Here is an 18,675-nt window from a genome sequence, read left to right as displayed (position 1 = left end):
CCAAAATCACCTTTAAGAAGAAAGAGCGTACTGGTGAGCTCAGTGATTGCAAAGGGATTGGGAGGCCAAGGAAGACCTCCACTGCTGATGTCAGAAGAATTCTCATCATCATGAAGAAAAATCCCAAATGCCTGTGCTACAGACTATAAACACTCTTCAAGAAGCAGGTTAGGATGTGTCAATGACAACTGTCTGCAGAAGTCTTCATAAACAGAAATACACTGCAAGATGCAAACCACTAGTTGGCCACAGAAACAGAGTGGCCAGATTAATGTTTGTCAAGAAGCATATCAAAGAGCCTGCAGAATTCTGGAGAAAGGTCTTGTGGACAAATGAGACCAAGATTAACCTACATCAGAGTGATGGTAACAGCAAAGTGTGGAGGTGTAAATGGACTACCTAAGATCCAAAGCAAACCACTTCATCTGTGAAACATGGTGGTGGGAGTGTTATGGCCTGGGCATGTATGATACTGGTGTACTTTTCCGTGAACTACTCTTTGCAGACGATGCCGCTTTAGTTGCCCATTCAGAGCCAGCTCTTCAGCGCTTGACGTCCTGCTTTGCGGAAACTGCCAAAATGTTTGGCCTGGAAGTCAGCCTGAAGAAAACTGAGGTCCTCCATCAGCCAGCTCCCCACCATGACTACCAGCCCCCCCACATCTCCATCGGGCACACAAAACTCAAAACGGTCAACCAGTTTACCTATCTCGGCTGCACCATTTCATCAGATGCAAGGATCGACAATGAGATAGACAACAGACTCGCCAAGGCAAATAGCGCCTTTGGAAGACTACACAAAAGAGTCTGGAAAAACAACCAACTGAAAAACCTCACAAAGATAAGCGTATACAGAGCCGTTGTCATACCCACACTCCTGTTCGGCTCCGAATCATGGGTCCTCTACCGGCATCACCTACGGCTCCTAGAACGCTTCCACCAGTGTTGTCTCCGCTCCATCCTCAACATCCATTGGAGCGCTTTCATCCCTAACGTCGAAGTACTCGAGATGGCAGAGGTCGACAGCATCGAGTCCACGCTGCTGAAGATCCAGCTGCGCTGGGTGGGTCATGTCTCCAGAATGGAGGACCATCGCCTTCCCAAGATCGTGTTATATGGCGAGCTCTCCACTGGCCACCGTGACAGAGGTGCACCAAAGAAAAGGTACAAGGACTGCCTAAAGAAATCTCTTGGTGCCTGCCACATTGACCACCGCCAGTGGGCTGATATCGCCTCAAACCGTGCATCTTGGCGCCTCACAGTTTGGCGGGCAGCAACCTCCTTTGAAGAAGACTGCAGAGCCCACCTCACTGACAAAAGGCAAAGGAGGAAAAACCCAACACCCAACCCCAACCAACCAATTTTCCCCTGCATCCGCTGCAACCGTGTCTGCCTGTCCCGCATCGGACTTGTCAGCCACAAACAAGCCTGCAGCAGACGTGGACTTTTACCCCCTCCATAAATCTTCGTCTGCGAAGCCAAGCCAAAGAAGAAGATATCTTCATTGATGACAGTAGCAAAATGAATTCTGAGGTGTATAGAAACATCTTATCTATTCGTGCTTCATCCTGCAGCAAGATAATGATCCCAAACATATTGCTAAAGCAACAAAGGAGCTTTTCAAACCTAAGAACTGGAAAATTCTTGAATGACCAAGTCAGTCACCTGATCTCAATCTAATTGAGCATGCCTTCTATATGCCCCCGAACAAGCAGGAGCTGAAGATAGCTGCGGAAGAGTCCTGGCAGAGCATCACCTGAGAAGATACTCAGCACCTGGAAATTACTATGAATTACAGATAACAAGCAGTCATTACATGCAAGGGATATGCAACCAAGTATTAAACATGACTACTTTAATATACATGCTATTGCTATGTCCCAAATATTACAGTGCCCTGAAATGTATAATAAATGCTGTAATTTCTACATGGTCAATCCAAAATGTACGCAAATACCCTTGAATAAAATCTGGAATGTTCACTTTAATCACATGAATGGTTTGATTGCAAATTTAAAACTGTGGTGAACAAGGCCAAATGAAGGAAAAAAAAGCATTTTTGTCCCAAACATTATAGAGGGTACTTTAGAGGGCAAAATTTGGAGGACATTGGGTGTGGATATACAATTTTGATCTGATTCTGGCTTTATAAACTTAATTCATTTGCATTTGATTTACAAAGATAAATTAATGCAATAATTGTCTGGGCAGATTAGTGGCCAATAGATTCTAATATTGACAATTATGGCATAATGAGAATCACAGTGTTTGGTACTCGTACCATAGTGGATAAATGTCTGTTGATCTTTTACTCAATGAGAATCAGTGTCTATGAAATCCATGCCTGATCCAAAACTCGATTGTAGAACTGTCGGCCACTGAGAATCAGTGTAAGTGGGCCAACCTTCTGCGCTGTATAGTTGTGTGAGATCTTCTGACTCAGTTGTTACATATACTCAGCTGCATCCAGCTATTCGTGAGTCAGAAAGAGGCAGCATATTTTGAGTGAATGGTGGAAGACAAGAGCCAAACTCAAGTAGAATAAGCTTTCCTGGTTTGGAAATTGAGGAAAAACCTCACGTTCATTCAAGATCTTGTTCAATTCTGGTCAACATTATCTTAAAACGTTCCAGAAACAGAATTAATATTACTGGAAAATTTCAGTAGCATTAGAATTTTACAATCTTGCTATCGCAAGAGTTAAAAAAAAAATCTTTATCTGAATGTGTTCTTTGTTGTGTCGAGTTCTTTTGGGGAAAGAAATAAAGAACTTGCTGAATTTTAAGGGGAAAACCATAAAAAAAAGCCATCATAGGTTTTGTGAATTTGGAGAAGGTCACTTTAGCTAAACAGTGTTTAACCGATAATCTTGATACTTGGTTCTGCTGCTTTACATTAATGTAATTATGCTCGATTAAAAAAAAAACGTTGACACATTCCACTCTACAATATGACATTTGAGACTTGGAATATCAAAACCCTCATGAATGATCTCAACAGTATCAGTCCTTCTTGCTGCAATCTTATGCCTTGCCTTCAACAAACTTCTAGCAAGTTGGATTTAATGTTGTGAACCAATGAGAAAATATACTCCAGAGCCAAGGTCACCCAAAACTCCACTGCAGTGTGTGTGTACTTTAAATCTAAGCTCCACCCTATCAATGGTTCTTTTCATGAAGCATTAGAGAGGAAGGGCCTTTCTTTTAACTCACCCACTCCTCCAATAATGAAGGTGAGATCCGGGAAATTGTGAGCCACCTCCCATTTCTCTGGAACCACCTCTCAGCAAAGTCACACATTGATGATGACATTTATCGCAAGCTTCAATATGCCAACACATTGGTCAATAGAGGAAAAGAGCACTTGAAGATGAAGATCTCCGGCCTGACACAAAATTCATGGTCTACTATGCAGCGATGATCTCAGCCTTCCTAAGTATTACCAAAACCTGGCCTACCCACATCAGTCATAGCAAGGTACAGGACGGAAAGCACGAATACTGTCTCCAATTTATTGGAATGAAAAGTGAGCCAAAGTAAGGTCCTCACTAGGGTCAATATCCCCAGAAATGGAGCCGCAGTTCAGTCGGCTGCATTGAGTAGGAGAGGTCATTTGACACCAATAGTAACTTCTATCCTGTGCTGTAGCTTCCTAAATTTGCACTGGTATCGAATGAGCTGCAAGCATTGTACCCTGGCTCTTCCCATTCTATTCTGAGCTCTGTCATCCTCAGAAAATTCATGGGAAGGTCAAACCTCCTTGAAGTAAACACCCCTATTGACCCCCATGTCTGGCCCATGGCAGCTCAAAGTGGAGAAGGAGCATTTGGTAGAGTGCTGAGCACCTCAAAGCCATGTGTGGGATATGCACAGAAGCCAAATATCAAGTCAAGTCAAGTCAGGTTTATTGTACAAGCACAACAGCGTTTTCTGGTGGAAGACACACAGATACACAACTGGACATAACACACACATACAGACAAACAATACATATGGAGAACAAGAATTTAATCTCAACCAGGGACGGCCATAGAACATAGTACAACACTACACAGTACAGGCCCTTCAGCCCTTGATGTTGCGCCCACTCATATATTCCTTCCTCAAAAAATACTCAACCCTCACTGCCCTGTAACCCTCTATTTTTCTTCCAAGATGCCCCCAATGTTTCAGCCTCCACCACCATCCCTGGAAAAGCATTCCAGGCACCCACAACTCTCTGTGTTAAAACACATCACTGATGCCTCCCCTAAACTTCCCTCTCTTAACTGTGTACATATATCTTCTGCTGTTTGCTGATCCTGCCCTGGGAAACAGGTGCTGGCTACCCATCTTATCTATGCCCCTCATAATCTTGTAGACCTCCGTCTTTTGAACCACGTGCAATGTGTGGCTCACAGAAATACATTGGCTAGAGGAGATACCAGCATCCTTGAAGCAGCCACGGGTCCCTGTTTCAGGAGGCAGCTTTGCATTGGGTCACTTCCTGCATTGTGCACTCGGCTGTGGACGCCGCAATGGTGCAGAGACCCGGTGGCAGCAGTGTTCCCGAAGAGAGCACAGCAGGAGCAGGTGTTGTTCATCCGGCCTGTTGAGCCTGCTCCCACGTTCAGTGAGATCACAGCTGATCTGGCCTTGGACCCAGCTCCACCTTTCCCTCATAAGCCTTAATTTCCCCAAGATGCAAAAATCTATCATACTGTATCTTAAATATCTTTAATAAGGCAGCCTCTACTGCCTCCTTGGGCAGAGATTTCAACAAAAAATCAGTCAGGTTTTGAAAGTATTTCCTATTTGTACATTTTGATTTTTGAAAGCAGTTTAAAAATGACATACATGAATAAATATTATTACATACATGTATTTCTTAATATTTATATGAATTTATGTATCAAAATGCACATGCAAGAATAAAAACGTGTATGTAATATTTTTTCATGTCTCGCGGCTCTCAAGATCTTAAGTCTATCGTTATGTGTCTCTTAGCTAAGCTCGTTTGGCCACCTCAGGCCTATACAAATAAATATGTTTTGTACACAGGAGAGTCTTGGATGGTTAGTGCAAGCAGTTGCTTTGATTGTTCAGCATTCTCACTGCCCATGGGAAGAAGCTGTAAACAGAAGAGAGTCAACAATTGGGCTCATTAGCCACCTGAGAACCTTTAACACCAGAGTAGAAGCAAGTCATCCTCAATCCTGAAGGAATGTTTAAGAAGAGAAACAAGCTTAACAGACAATTGTAATTAAAAATTGAACACAATACAACATTTTGCTTAAGATGTGCACAAGAATTCCAAGTATCAGCAAGTTTGATGTACTGCTATTTTGTGTGTGTGCATCATACAGCGTGCCCTTCATATGCTTAATAATTATTGTGCCCCGTGGCCATCCCTATCACCCGTCCTTGCGCAAATAATGCCACGAAGCAATCAATTGAGAGTTTTATAGTCTGCTCTTTTATGAATGAATGAATGAAGAACACAAACCAATTCCAGCAAAGTTATTCGATTGATGTGAATGCTAGACTGGTGCCCTTTTAGAAATTAGGGTCAGTATAATTGAATGGTTTCATCAATACCAGGACATTACAGTTGATTAACGGTAATGAGAAAAGTGCCGTTGGCAGGGCTCCAGGGTGCCCTCTGTGCCTTCTCCTATAGCCGGCCACTGCATTATAAATGAGCTGAAAGGTACGATTGCCTCAGCAATTGAGCATGACTAAATGCGAAAAATTTGGGCTGAGGTCTGATCAAAATTTTCTTTCCCACAGTCATTCAACCGTGGGAAACCCCAAGATTCTTTTTCCTGCGGGGCCAGGCAGAATTTCTACTTGTGTCATGTATGTTATTCTGCAAAGGCAAGTACAGCATTTGGGATTTCTGAGAGTCCCGCAATATGTACCTCGGCTAAACAAGCATTTCTAGTCTTTAAGTGTTCCGGTATGTTCTTCAATGTATCAATCTTATCCAACAGAATTGGGATACTCTTTCCCAGCAGAGATGTGTATGCACTTTCTATCTGCAGAATGTTTGGAAAAGCAGGCACAGAGGGGTGAATTTCTGGGGGTCAGACTCTGTGGGAACTCCCTGGTTGTGGATGGAACCAGAAGGAGTGTAGCCAAGTTATGAGAAGATAATGTCACATGCTACTAATATAAAATTTCAATGAAATTTCATCAGGTTACAAAGGAAAGAATATGCAAGAAATAACTTCTTTAAATGCTCACTCTAATCCATTCAGATAACTTTAGAGATATATGTCACTGTAGATATTGGAATTTGGAATAAAAAAAAGTACAATCTGCTGCAGGAACTCAGCAGGTCAAGCAACATCAAATAATCCTTGGATCAGATAGAACAAGTAAAAATGCTCCTTAAAGTAACATTTTGGTACGAGTTTGATGGTATATTTGTATTTATATTAAACCATAATTATTCACTCTATAATCACCACAGTCAGGGTTTTATAGTTTGAGGGTTACCCCCATTGGTCGCCATAGTTTCCATATTTGCTACAACGTCCAGTGAATGTCAGTTTATGTTTGCTAGGTACTGAAAAATGAAGTAATAATTGCTGACATTATTATGAAAGTCCACTGTACTGATGACACTGTCCCTCAACTCCCATTCTGAGCTGCTAACCAAGAAAATATTCCAGTTGTGTTCGATGGAAAACAATTTCTTATTTTTCCCTTCAGATGTCATCATGGCTATCCCTCGAGGTCGAGGATGATGGCCTTTGTTCCGTTGATCCACAGAGCGAAGACGCCTGTTTAACGTGTACTTGATGTTGCACTCCAAGAACCACACGATACTTCACAAATCAACCAACTAATTCCAATGGCATGAAAACCATGACGATTGGGGCTGATTGGTTTGTTGCAGCCTTTGTCCGCTTTCGCAGCCATTGAGTTTAGAGTAACTTCATCCACCTGTTCCACCATTGAGGACTTAGTTGGATTGTTCTTTGTCAGGGACCTCACCCTCGACCTTAACGCCATGGGTGAACCTACCAGGAGCATAGCTCCAGACGGCATCACTCTCAGGATATCAGGACCACACAAGCTTCTCCATCATGACAAGGTGAAAATCCACGGAGAAGCTTCAGATGTGGGCAAATGAGGAAATTACATTTTGTGGATTTATGTGTAAGTACATATTACAAGACCAGCTCGTTATATGATGTATTCCCAAGGATTATCAGAAAAACCCAATCTCTACTGTAGCAATTCACATCTGGACATCATGTTTCACAAATGAATGTATGATCCAGGGGTTTACAGCTGGCCATCCCATGAACTCTTCTTCCAAAATTTGCCTTGCCATTGACTTAAAAAAAAGCACAAGCATGCTAGTAGCTATCAACATTTTACATGGGCAACAAAATCTGATTTTAGATAAGAATGCTGTTTTAATTCCCTATTTCTAAGTGTGAAACAAAATGAAATCTCTTGCAGTAGAAGAGAGCTCAATTTTTTGGTTCAGCAAACCTCTGATTCTATCAGTGCCAGAGAATGGAACAAATAACTTTCTCCTGCTGATTTCTTCAAAACAAAATCTCTTTGGACTGCATCTTAAAGAGTGTCTCTTCAACTTCATAGTTTGGAAAGGCTTTATGTAATTAGGTGCAGATATTTAAGAAAGAATATGAGAGCCATGAAAACGGCACTGCATCAAAGTAATTTAACAAGCCAAAAATAAATTAGCATAGATGAGAACTCACTTCCGCTGGCTGATCTGCTCACTCAGAGACTGCTGTGTGGCCCTCAGATAGCTTTGACGACGCGCTGCAGTCTTTGGGGATGGTTTGGGGCTCATCTCAGAGTCCTCACTGTCGTCGTCTCCCATCGCCTTGATGTAACTGCCGCTGCGCATTCGCCGACAGGGAATTTCTCCTACTTTTCCACGTGAAAGGGTGCTATTCCAGTCTTCATAGAGGGGGACCTGCTCAAGATGGATAACTTGTTATTAGACGAGATGGTTTTCAACCTCATATGCTAAAGAATATCAGATTGGTTCAATGGAAAGCATCCATAGATACTTATAACATTTACCACCGGTGAAAACTTACTGCAAAATCATTCTTGAATTGTTGACCCCTTCAAATAACATGATGCACGTGAGAACATAAATCAGGTCAGCCATTCAATGTACCCTTCTATTAAATGGTATTACAATCACCATTGTCGTGAGAAAACTATCAGGATAATGTACCATGCAAATTGAGATATTGCTGATAATGAAGAGTTGTGGTAATAATCATGTGCCTAGTTTCAAGATGTCTTCTGTAACCTACCATTTGGTCAGTTTCCTTGACAACCAGTATCAGAGTTATAAACTGCATGGGCTGCTCCAGAGTTCTAACACTATTAGAACCACAGAACACAGGCCCCTTCGGCCCTTCTAGTATGTGGCAAACCATTTTTTTTTGCCAGTCCCAACGACATGCACCCAGTCCATTGCGTTAAAGGTCTACAGCTGCTTTTACACAAGATGAAAGACAAAGTTTTAAGCTTCAGATCTAGAAATAAATCATGAATATTTTTTTCCCCTTAACTTTATCAAGTATTTAGGTCATCAAGGCATCTGTAACATTTCAGGATGTAATTCTCACTGGACTGCTTTGTTTTTCACAAAACGTTGTCAGAACATATTTTTGTTCAACTTTAGAAGCATCTTTCATTTCTCATGGATCCACAGATTTTTTTGAAAATTAAAAAAAAAATGTTCACACGATTAACCATATTAATCAAAATATACACAAACATTTTCCTCTTGAATATACACAGTGGCATTTTCTCCTCTTTTTTTCCCCCCTCCCTTCCCTCCCTCCTTCCCACCCCCCTCCAAACCCTTTAAATGTTCAACATATACAATACAATAAACTCATTAAACAATGTCATCACACAATGAAAATAAACCAAAAAATTGTGTCATCTACTTTTACTCACTGGGTCAAGTCATTTTCTCTTCTTATTATCTTATCATTTTTGGGGGTGGAGGTCCGTGGTAGGCCTTCTCTGTTGTGTTCCATGTACAGTTCCCAAATTTGTTCAAATAATGTGACTTTATTTTTTAAATTATATGTTATTTTTCCAATGGAATACATTTATTCATTTCTATGTACCATTGCTGTACTCTCAGGCTCTCTTCCAATTTCCAAGTTGACATTATACATTTTTTTGCTACAGCTGAGGCTGTCATAATAAATCTTTTTTGTGCTTCATCCAATTTGAGGCCTAATTCTTTACTTCTTATATTACTTAGAAGAAAGATCTCTGGATTTTTTGGTATGTTGCTTTTTGTGATTTTATTTAATATCTGATTTAGATCTTCCCAAAATTTTTTCACTTTCTCACATGCCCAAATTGCATGTACTGTGGTTCCTGTTTCCTTCTTACAGCGAAAACATCTATCTGATAATGTTGGATGGATCCACAGATTGACAACTATTTTCTGTTTTAAGAATAATTTGAGGGCCATTGGAAAGATTTGAAATTAGAAAAGAAACCACAATTTATAGAATTGTGCATATCAACTTTAAACTTAATTTAGACATACAGCACGAGCCTATGCTACCCAGTTTACCTACAACCCCCAGTATGTTTTGAAGGATGGGAGGAAGCCGAAGCACCCAGAGGAAACCCACGCAGACACTTACAGACAGCATGGGATTCAAACCCCAGTCCTGATCGCTGGCGCTGCAAGTGTTGTGCTATCTGCTATGCTAACCGTGCCCCCTTAGACAAATTAGACACAAAAAATTTATGCAATGTGATTTCAAAGAATGATGCGGTAAATATCAGTTGGCAATAGCTGACTGTGAATTAATTTGAGTGAAGTGTTGATCCCAGTCAGAAAATTTGCCCACTCCTACACAATCTCATGTAATGATAAATGAGCTTTCAGCAGATTTTAAATACTAGATCAACACAACTATTCTTGTCCGCAAAACTGAATAAAGCATTCAACCTTATTTCCAAACTTTAGTGCATATAAATAACATCGCAATCAAGCAACTTTGGAGCCAGTCATGTGTTTGTCATGTCCATATTTAACAGAAAATAACATTTTTCATTTCAGCATTGACTTTCAACATTTTGTCCTTATAGCTCTGAGAATATTCTGAGATTCTATCAGAATAAATAATGCACTTTTATGGCAGAATGAGCACAGTTCAGCTCTGACATTTTGAGGCTCTTAAATCTGGCATTGATTCTCTCTTTGCTGATTTAAATGGACAGGAATTTGGAATGCCGTATCAGTAAACCGTTGGCGTGCCGAACAAACCAAGCTCCAAGTTGGAAAAATAAAGGTGCAATTGCAAGTCTTTTGAATTGAAATGTGGATCTTGGTTTGCAGTTGTGAATTGCATGCAGCATGCTGTGTCAAAACTTGGGCAATCATCATACATTGATGTAATGCTGTGGCAAGAACATAAACAGCCTTCAGCCATTTGGATATTTTGACAGATTGGTTGTTTCATCTTGGGCAGCTGTGAAGTGTTGGATTTAAGCCTTATAATCACATAGTAAATGCTCTGGGAAAAGCTTTGGAAGAATACTGCTGATTTGATGTTATTTTAAGTCACAAACTGAATGGCTTACTCAGGGCAATGGTATAAGCAATGCTTTCAGATGCATCTCATGAGAGAGGTGATGTTGAAAGTGACCACGATTAACAAAATAAATTTGCAGGCTGATGGATTAAACACAATGAGGAAATAACCATGATTGTCAAGTGTTTGGAAGGTAACAAATGAGAATTAAGGCAGATAAGGTGAGGAGGGAAGATCGATTTGGACACAAAATTGATGATCGGGGTGGAATATTTTTTTTCAAAATGAGATTGGCAAAAGAAAGAAGATTTGAGAGGAAAGCAGCTTCCGGTTTCAGGTGGCTGCTGGTAAACAGGAAACTCCATTTGAAGGAAACATGGATTCAATCTGATTCAAAAGATAATAATAACATTGCAGAAATCAGAACCAAAGCTCGAGCTATGACTGTATCTGAAGGAATCAAACTGAGATCCCGTGGCAGACATAGAAATTGGGTTAGAAATTTGATGTGATATATTGGAAGAGGACTCTATCCAAATAGCATAACAAGCAAATCAACAGTCATAGATAGGAGCATATATCAATGCCATAAAACTTGTCTCACCACAGATATTTCTGTGGGGACAGAAGAAAGACCCTTTCCTTCCATAACTGCACCAATCTATCATTTGTAGCAACCAACCCTTTCACTGCCAGCTGGAGTAACTTTTTAAAAATTGGATGTTGCTGGAAGTAGAAATGATAAGTTTATCTGTTCCCATTAGTAAATGGCTCAAAGGTCAAAGGCAACAATTTAAAGAGAAGGACAAAAGACACAGTGGAGGCATGAGAAAAACTGTTTCATGCAAGGAGTGGAACTCAGTACCAATAAACGTGGTCATAGTGTCATGGAGTTGGACAGGAGAGAAACAGGATTATTGGCCCACCACATCCACATCAAACACCTTTTTGCCTGTCTCCACTCATTCCATTTGGTTGCAATAGAACTGTCTCCTTCCACATCTTGATGATTTAAGTGCCTGTCTAACTGCCTCATAAACGGTGACCTACTCCACCACTTCCTTTGGCAACACATTTCAGGTATAAATCAATCAAAGAATGGACTTCGGGATCCTGATTTTGTGTTTGACATATCAACCTTGTTCGGTAACCAAAGTGAAGCGATTGATGATTGGCAGATGTCATCCTATCCAGTGGCACTGTACAGCAGCCACAAGTAATGACATTGTCCCCTCTGCCGGACAGACCACCACCAGTAGCAGCTAACAGCACCAGCCTGATTACCTTGCAGTAAGACTCTGTTTTATGCAAGGAGTGGAACTCAGTACTAATAAACGTGGTTATGGAGATGGGCAGTAAGAAAGTACATGTTGCTTTGCAAAGCAAATTAAATTGCGTGGAACTATCGATATGGGGTCTGTTGTTTGATTATATCCTCTACACAAAATCTACTTTTAACATTCTCTGTAAAAAGTTTTCCCCTTAGATCTCCTTTAAGACTTTTTCCTGTCACCTCAAATCTATAAGTTATATTACCTTACTTTCGGAAAAAAAAGATTCTGATTACCTACCCTCTCCAGGTCTCCCGAGCTCCAGGGAGCACAATCCCAGCCTATCCAATCTCTCCCCATAATTAAAGTCCTCTGTTCTAGGCAACATCCCAATGAATTTCCTCCGCACTCTCCCCAGTGTAATCACTCTTTCCAGTTCAGCACATGATATTCCAAGTGCAGTTTGACCAGTGCTTTGTAAAGTTGTGACATGACCTCCCAACTTTTATATTTTCTGCCCTAACATGTGAAATAAACATACTGTACGATATGGCTCTTGCCTTGTCTACCTGTGTTGTCACTTTCAGGGAACTTTAGACTTGATCCCACTTGATTGCTCTATTCATTAACATTCCTTTTGGTTAACTACTTAATGTACATGTCCTAACTCTCAAGGTGGAAACAGAGTTAATCTAGGCTTTCAAAAAAGAATTTCATGGTAACTTGAAGGAAGGAAATTGACAGGATATAGGAAAATGAAGGGGAATGTTCTTTTCTGGAGGGAGTCATCATGAGCTGAACGATTTTATGATTTCAAAGATCAAGGTGTATGCGGTCAGAAGCATGGTCAATCAGGGAACTGCTTTGAAGGGAGAGAGCATGTGTGAACAAGTGGGTAATAGTGTCCTGTATTAATCCCATCAAAGGTCACTTCTGTTTGCATCACTTGTTTGGTGGAGAGCTCAAGGGAATCACGTTTACATTTTCAGATGATGCCGTTAAGCAGCCATAAAATGAAAGAGGGTAGATTTTGTTGCAACACAGACACTATGACAACAAAAAATGGGAAGGCCAACTGAGATGAAAGAAGAATAAAGCAACATTTTTGTTTGCAACTAAGTAACTTTGCCATAAAACACTGATCAGAAACTGTAATTAAAAGTCAAGATGTAATTTCAAATTCTTCTAATCTTCATAAATCACAATTTAAACAGTCTACATTGTAATTTCTGTGATATTGGAGGGATACTCAGCTATCAGGAAGACACTGAGAGGTAACACAAATACAAAGAACCTTTTGAAAAATGAGGCCTGTCCTTATTGGGATGGGACTTTGAACGCTGAGATCACTGGACAATGAAGAATCTGCTTCCTGAACACTTTATTGGGTGTACTTTATGGATTTTGGACTGCTGATGAGGATCACCTTAAAATTTTCCTATCACATACTTTAAAAAAAAATAGACCTATTTTGTGATTTCCTGTTATATTTTAAGTTTGCTGGTATTTTGCCCACAAAGCAAGCTGTTTTGGTCAGTCCAGGCTTGACTGGGCATGCACTCAATGCAAGTGTTATGCATATGCTGTATTAGGCCTAGGCAGGTTAAGTCAGGATAAATGTAGACAGGCAGCTCACATGTACAGATGCTGTGCATTACATTGATTATAGATTGAACACATGTTGATGCACATGTTCTTCAGGCAATACCATAGTGGGTGTACTTAACAATAGGATTTATTGTCATCAGGAGAATTCAATACAGCAAAAATGTCTCGACAGTGTTGCAACAGTTGCGGATTCTGATACATATGTGGAAAGTGTATGCTTAATACTAAATTCAATAAAAGTTAATTTAATGTCTCTCCAACTTCCTAAGTGATACAGCAAATCTGAAATTATCTTTGTGTTCAACTTGAAGTTGTCTATCATAATCCCCAATTTTTTTCAGGAAGCAAATCTTTTGAAAAACAATTGTTGTCCAGTGTTTCAGAAGAATTACAGAGGATCGCAACCTTCATTCACAGGTACGTCGCGAGCGCAGCAAAAGAACTGAGACAGCAGGCTGAGAGCTTGTTTAGCACAACTGATTTACGCTGAAGTTTGTGCTGCAGCCTTTAAGGCTGCCCGGAGTCTGCCCCTCGGGTTCCGGAGCTGGCACGCGCTTTTCTGGTCTGCACTGGAAGAGAAGGACCTGCGATGCCATCTTTGCTGCAGCTGCCCCGCAGACCACGCGTGACAAGCAGGGCCAGTTTGCAGCTACCATCATCTGCAACGCCACACGTAAGACCTTTGCTTCTTCGTTCAAGTTCCTTATTATTATTTGATTGGATAAGGACATCCGGACGAAACAACGCTCTTTGGTCCTCGGTGCAAAAATGTGTAAACACACATACAGATATATTTACAAAATGATTCATACTGTGTGCAATCCATTTGCGAATTTGACTTTGGTTGAATGGGAGATGCCCGAGAGTGGTAGCGGATGATTGCTTCTCAGACTGGAGGCCTGTGATTAGTGGTGTGCCTCAGGGATCGGTGCAGGGGCCATTGTTGTTTGTTGTCTATATCAATGATCTCGATGATAATGTGGTAAATTGGATCAACAAGTTTGCTGATGACACAAAGATCGCAGGTGACACGAAGATTGTTGTGGACAGCGAGGAAGGCTTTCAAAGCTTGCAGAGGGATCTGCAGCAATTGGAAAAATGGGCCAGAAAATGGCAGATGGAATTTAATGCAGGCAAGTGTGAGGTGTTACATTTTGGAAGGACAAACCAAGGCAGGGTATACACAGTAAATGGTAAGGCACTGAGGAGTGCAGAAGAACAAAGGGACCTGGGAATACAGGTGCATAGTTCCCTGAAAGTGATGTCACATGTAGACACAGTTGTAAAGAAAGATTTTGGCATCTTGGCCTTCATAAATCAAAGTATTGAGGATAGGAGTTGGGATGTTATGGTGAGGTTGTATAAGACATTGGTGAGGCCAAATATGGATTTTTGTGAGCAGTTCTGGTCACCTAACTGCAAGAAAGATATTAGTAAGATTGAAAGAGTGCAGAGAAGAATTACTGGGATGTTGCTAGGCCTTTAGGAGTTGAGGTTCAGGGAAAAATTTAAACAGGTTAGGACTGTATTCTTTGGAGCGCAGAAGAATGAGGGGAGATTTGGTAAAGGTTGTCATGTAATACTACATTTAGAATGTAAAAATACATTCTTTGTTACTGTAAGGAAGATGGAGTGTCACCACTTTGTCAAGCGCCCCTCACAGAAATGAGGACCCAGCAAGGAACAAATTCGTGACCCCAGGCTTACAGGACCAGTGCTCAAACCACTGAACTATCAGAGCCTGAGAGATTTACAAAATTGTGAGGGGTATAGACAGAGTAACTGCAAGTAAGCTCTTTCCACTTAGATTAGGAGAGGGACATCAAGAGGACATGGCTTTAGGGTAAAAGGGGAAAGGTTTAGTGGGAAGATTAGATGGGAACTTCACTCAGAGTGGTGAGAGTGTGAAACAAGCTGCCATCTGAGGTAGTAAATGCAGGATCACTCTTAAGATTTAGAATAAATTGGATAGATACATGGATGGGAGAGGTCTGGAGGGTTAAGGAATGGGTGAAGATCAGTGAAACTCATGGAATGATATTTTGGCACAAACTATGAGGGCTGAAATGTGCTGTAAGATTTTAACTGGGAGCCAGCAGTGTTAATTTGTCAGTGCTTATTGGTAAGGGCATAAATGGTTCAGAGGGAAAAGATTAATACATATAGAAAACAATTTACTCAGCAAATTAACATCAGAGGATCTACAAAGGACAAATAGAGTAAAACTCCCAGTATCTGGCACCTATCGATAAGTGAATTTTCCAGTTGCTTGAGATTGTGGGTTGTGTGGTAAACTAACCATTAGGGGGCACCAATTTTAAAAGTTCGTGTTTTTTAATCTATTTATTTTCTGCAATTTTTTTGCCCATTGCTTGAGGCTGCTGGTTGCTTGATTTTCAGATAATGGGGATTTTACTGTACAAAGGTTTATCTACTTGTTACCATCGGGTGCAGTAGCAATTTCTGCATCGTTGACTCTGTTTCTTTTCTCCACAGATGCACCCTGACCTGCTGAGTATTCAAATTTCTAGCACCCATATTCTTGTTTTATGCAAATTCTGCCATTTATATTATTCTGGGTTAGATTTTCCCTCAGACTTTGGATCAGGTCACGGGATCTCAGTTTGATTCCTACAACTTATATGTCGATAGTTTTAATTGCGATTTTGATCAACAATACCAAATGGCAGATCAAAAACATAAAATGCAAATATCCAAATGTATTCTTCATAACCTGCTCACTATTTGAACAAGAGGAAGCATTTTATCTTGCTGTGGAATCTGTAACTTGTAAGAATTCAAAATTACACATTTAAGGTGCAATACTCCAAAGTGCTGGAGAAAGTCAGCAGGTCACGCAGCATCCAGAGGAAGTAAGGGGCAACTAATGTTTTGAGTCTGAGCCTTTCCTCAGGAATCACGAAAACCTGGAATTTTCTGATTCCTGATGAAGGGCTCAGGTCTGAAGCATTGGTTACCTTTAACTTCCAGTGGATACTGCGTGACCTGCTGAGTTTCTCCAGCACGTTGGGGTACAGTATTGCATTCAACTCCAGCATCTGCAGAATTTCTTGTTTAATGTGTTTAAGTAATGTGTTTATCACTGGAAATACAATGCAATTTTAAAAAATCTCTATGACCATTGCTATCGTAACATCACTTTTCATCAGATCAGCCCCAGAGGACATGGTGATCACCTCTAAGGCGACTGCTTGTTTTCAACCATAAATGGGGGAGGTGTGAATAGCCCTCTGTTCATGTGAGCTTTGTTCTTCCATTTCTTCCCGTTCCCCTCAATATCATTGATTGTTAAAAGAGAGGTTAATGATTGATCAGTAATATTACATCTGCTCAATTTAATTATTTTCAATGTTAGGTTTAATTAGTGAAACATACAGCACTTTATAGCATGGCAGAAATAATAATTGTGATTTATATTGGTTATCATATTGAAACATGGATAGACATTTTGTTTTTAAATTCACCCAAACTGCTTGTGGTGATTGAATTCGGAGACTGGAAGCAGCAAGGAGGGAAATAAACATTGATAAATATTATGGGCCTTATCTTGATGGCAGTAAACTGCTATTCAGGACTGGTATGCAGATTCTAGATGGCAAAAATGTCCAAGTGATTTTATTTCTATTTTAATTGCTACTACAGTCAAGCCTCAGGTATCTGGCATCTATGGGGATTGGTAGATACTGGATAAGTGAATTTTCCGGTTGATTAAGATTGTGTATTGTGTGATTGGCGAACCAATGGCTGGTGAGACACATCAATTTTAAACTTCTATTTTTAAAAAAATTGATCTATTGTCCATGGTTTTTTTGCTTAGATGTTCGAGGCTGCTAGTTGCATGAATTCTGGATAACAAAGGTTTTCCTGTATTTACAACCAGTAAGTTCTGTCAGAAGTAGATTGGTGGGTCAGGGACAAGGAATCCAAGCCAGCGGAGCATTCAGTGGCCACCTTCCCCTTGTCTCAAATTAAAGCCCAGCCTGTGTAAGCACAATTAAGCCACTGTTACCAAAATTTGTCAAACGTGACCAAGTTGAAAATTTGATGATTGTCAAATTGACAAATGAGGAACAAATTCTGGGCAGAGATGTTTGAAGCACGTGGCAGACTATATCACATTAATGTAGCTGATCCTGCACAGGCCTGAGATTGTTGGGTACCTGCCCTACACTGGGCAGTTTCTTCAAGTACAATATTAACATTTTAAATTGAAATAAATGCCCTAAGATTACTGCAATGGAATGGGGACAGTTAACCTCCCTCTTTGCAAAATGGAGATCTGACAAGAGTGTGTGGAAAGGATGTAAGGGTCCTTGTCACAGTTTATCCCCAGCATCAGTACAGAACATTATGTATTACACACAATATAGGCCCTTTGGCCCTCGAGGTTCTGCAAACCTATATATTCAAAAAAATTCAAAACCCTTCATACCTTGTAACTCTATTTTTCTTTCCTCTATGTGCATATCTAAGAGTCTCTTAAATGCCCCTAATGAGGCTCTGATAGCTCAGTGATTAGAGCACTGGTCTTGTAAACCAGAGGTTGTGAGTTCATTTCTTGCTGGGGTGTCATTGCTGTGAGGGGTGCAGAACAAAATGGGAACTCTCTGTCTTCCTTATGGTAGACAAAGTTAAAGAATTTTATGTACGTTGCATTCTAAATGTTGTAATACTTGACAATAATTGAACCTTTACCTTTAATGTTTCAGCCTCCACTACCAAGGCATTCCAGGCATCCACTACTCTCTGTGCAATAAACTTACTCCTAAACTTACTTCCCTTCACTTTTTAGAGATGTCCTCTGGTGTTTGCTATTCTTGCCCTGGAAAAGGGCACTGGCTGTGCACCTTATATATGCCTCTTAGAATCTTTTTGACCTCTATTAAGTCTCCTCTTATCCTTCTTCACTTCAAAGAGAAAACTATCAGCTCTGCTAACCTTGATTCATAAGTCTTATTTTCCAATCCAGGCAACATCCTGGTAAATCCCCTTTGCACCCTCTCCATAGTGTCCACATCCTTCCTATAATGAGGTGATCCGGACTGAACACAATATTCAAAGTGTAGTCTCACCAGAGACTTGTGGAGTTGCAACATTATCTCTCAACTCTTGAACTCGATCCCCATATTAATGAAGCCCACCATCCCATAGGCTTTCTTAACTATCCTATTAACCTGCAGGCAACCTTGAGAGATGTATAGATTTAGATCCCAAGGTCCTT

The 18,675-nt window shown here is 40.5% G+C and overlaps 1 protein-coding gene across 33 annotated transcripts in view; it reads right to left on the bottom strand.

The window, feature by feature from the left end:
* The window catches only part of LOC138735739 (disks large-associated protein 4-like), a 482,104-nt gene that overhangs the window by 128,609 nt on the left and 334,820 nt on the right, over positions 1–18,675 (bottom strand). For all 33 annotated transcript variants that reach the window (XM_069884077.1, XM_069884055.1, XM_069884063.1 and 30 more), the window contains one exon: positions 7,720–7,940. In XM_069884077.1, coding sequence (XP_069740178.1) covers positions 7,720–7,940 — 221 coding nt within the window. The remainder of the gene's footprint in view (positions 1–7,719; positions 7,941–18,675) is intronic.

The sequence above is a fragment of the Narcine bancroftii genome, chromosome 6 (assembly GCF_036971445.1).
Source record: "Narcine bancroftii isolate sNarBan1 chromosome 6, sNarBan1.hap1, whole genome shotgun sequence".
NCBI lineage: Eukaryota > Metazoa > Chordata > Chondrichthyes > Torpediniformes > Narcinidae > Narcine > Narcine bancroftii.
The sequence above is the reverse complement of the archived record's forward strand: the minus strand, read 5'-3'. Positions and strand labels throughout refer to the sequence as shown.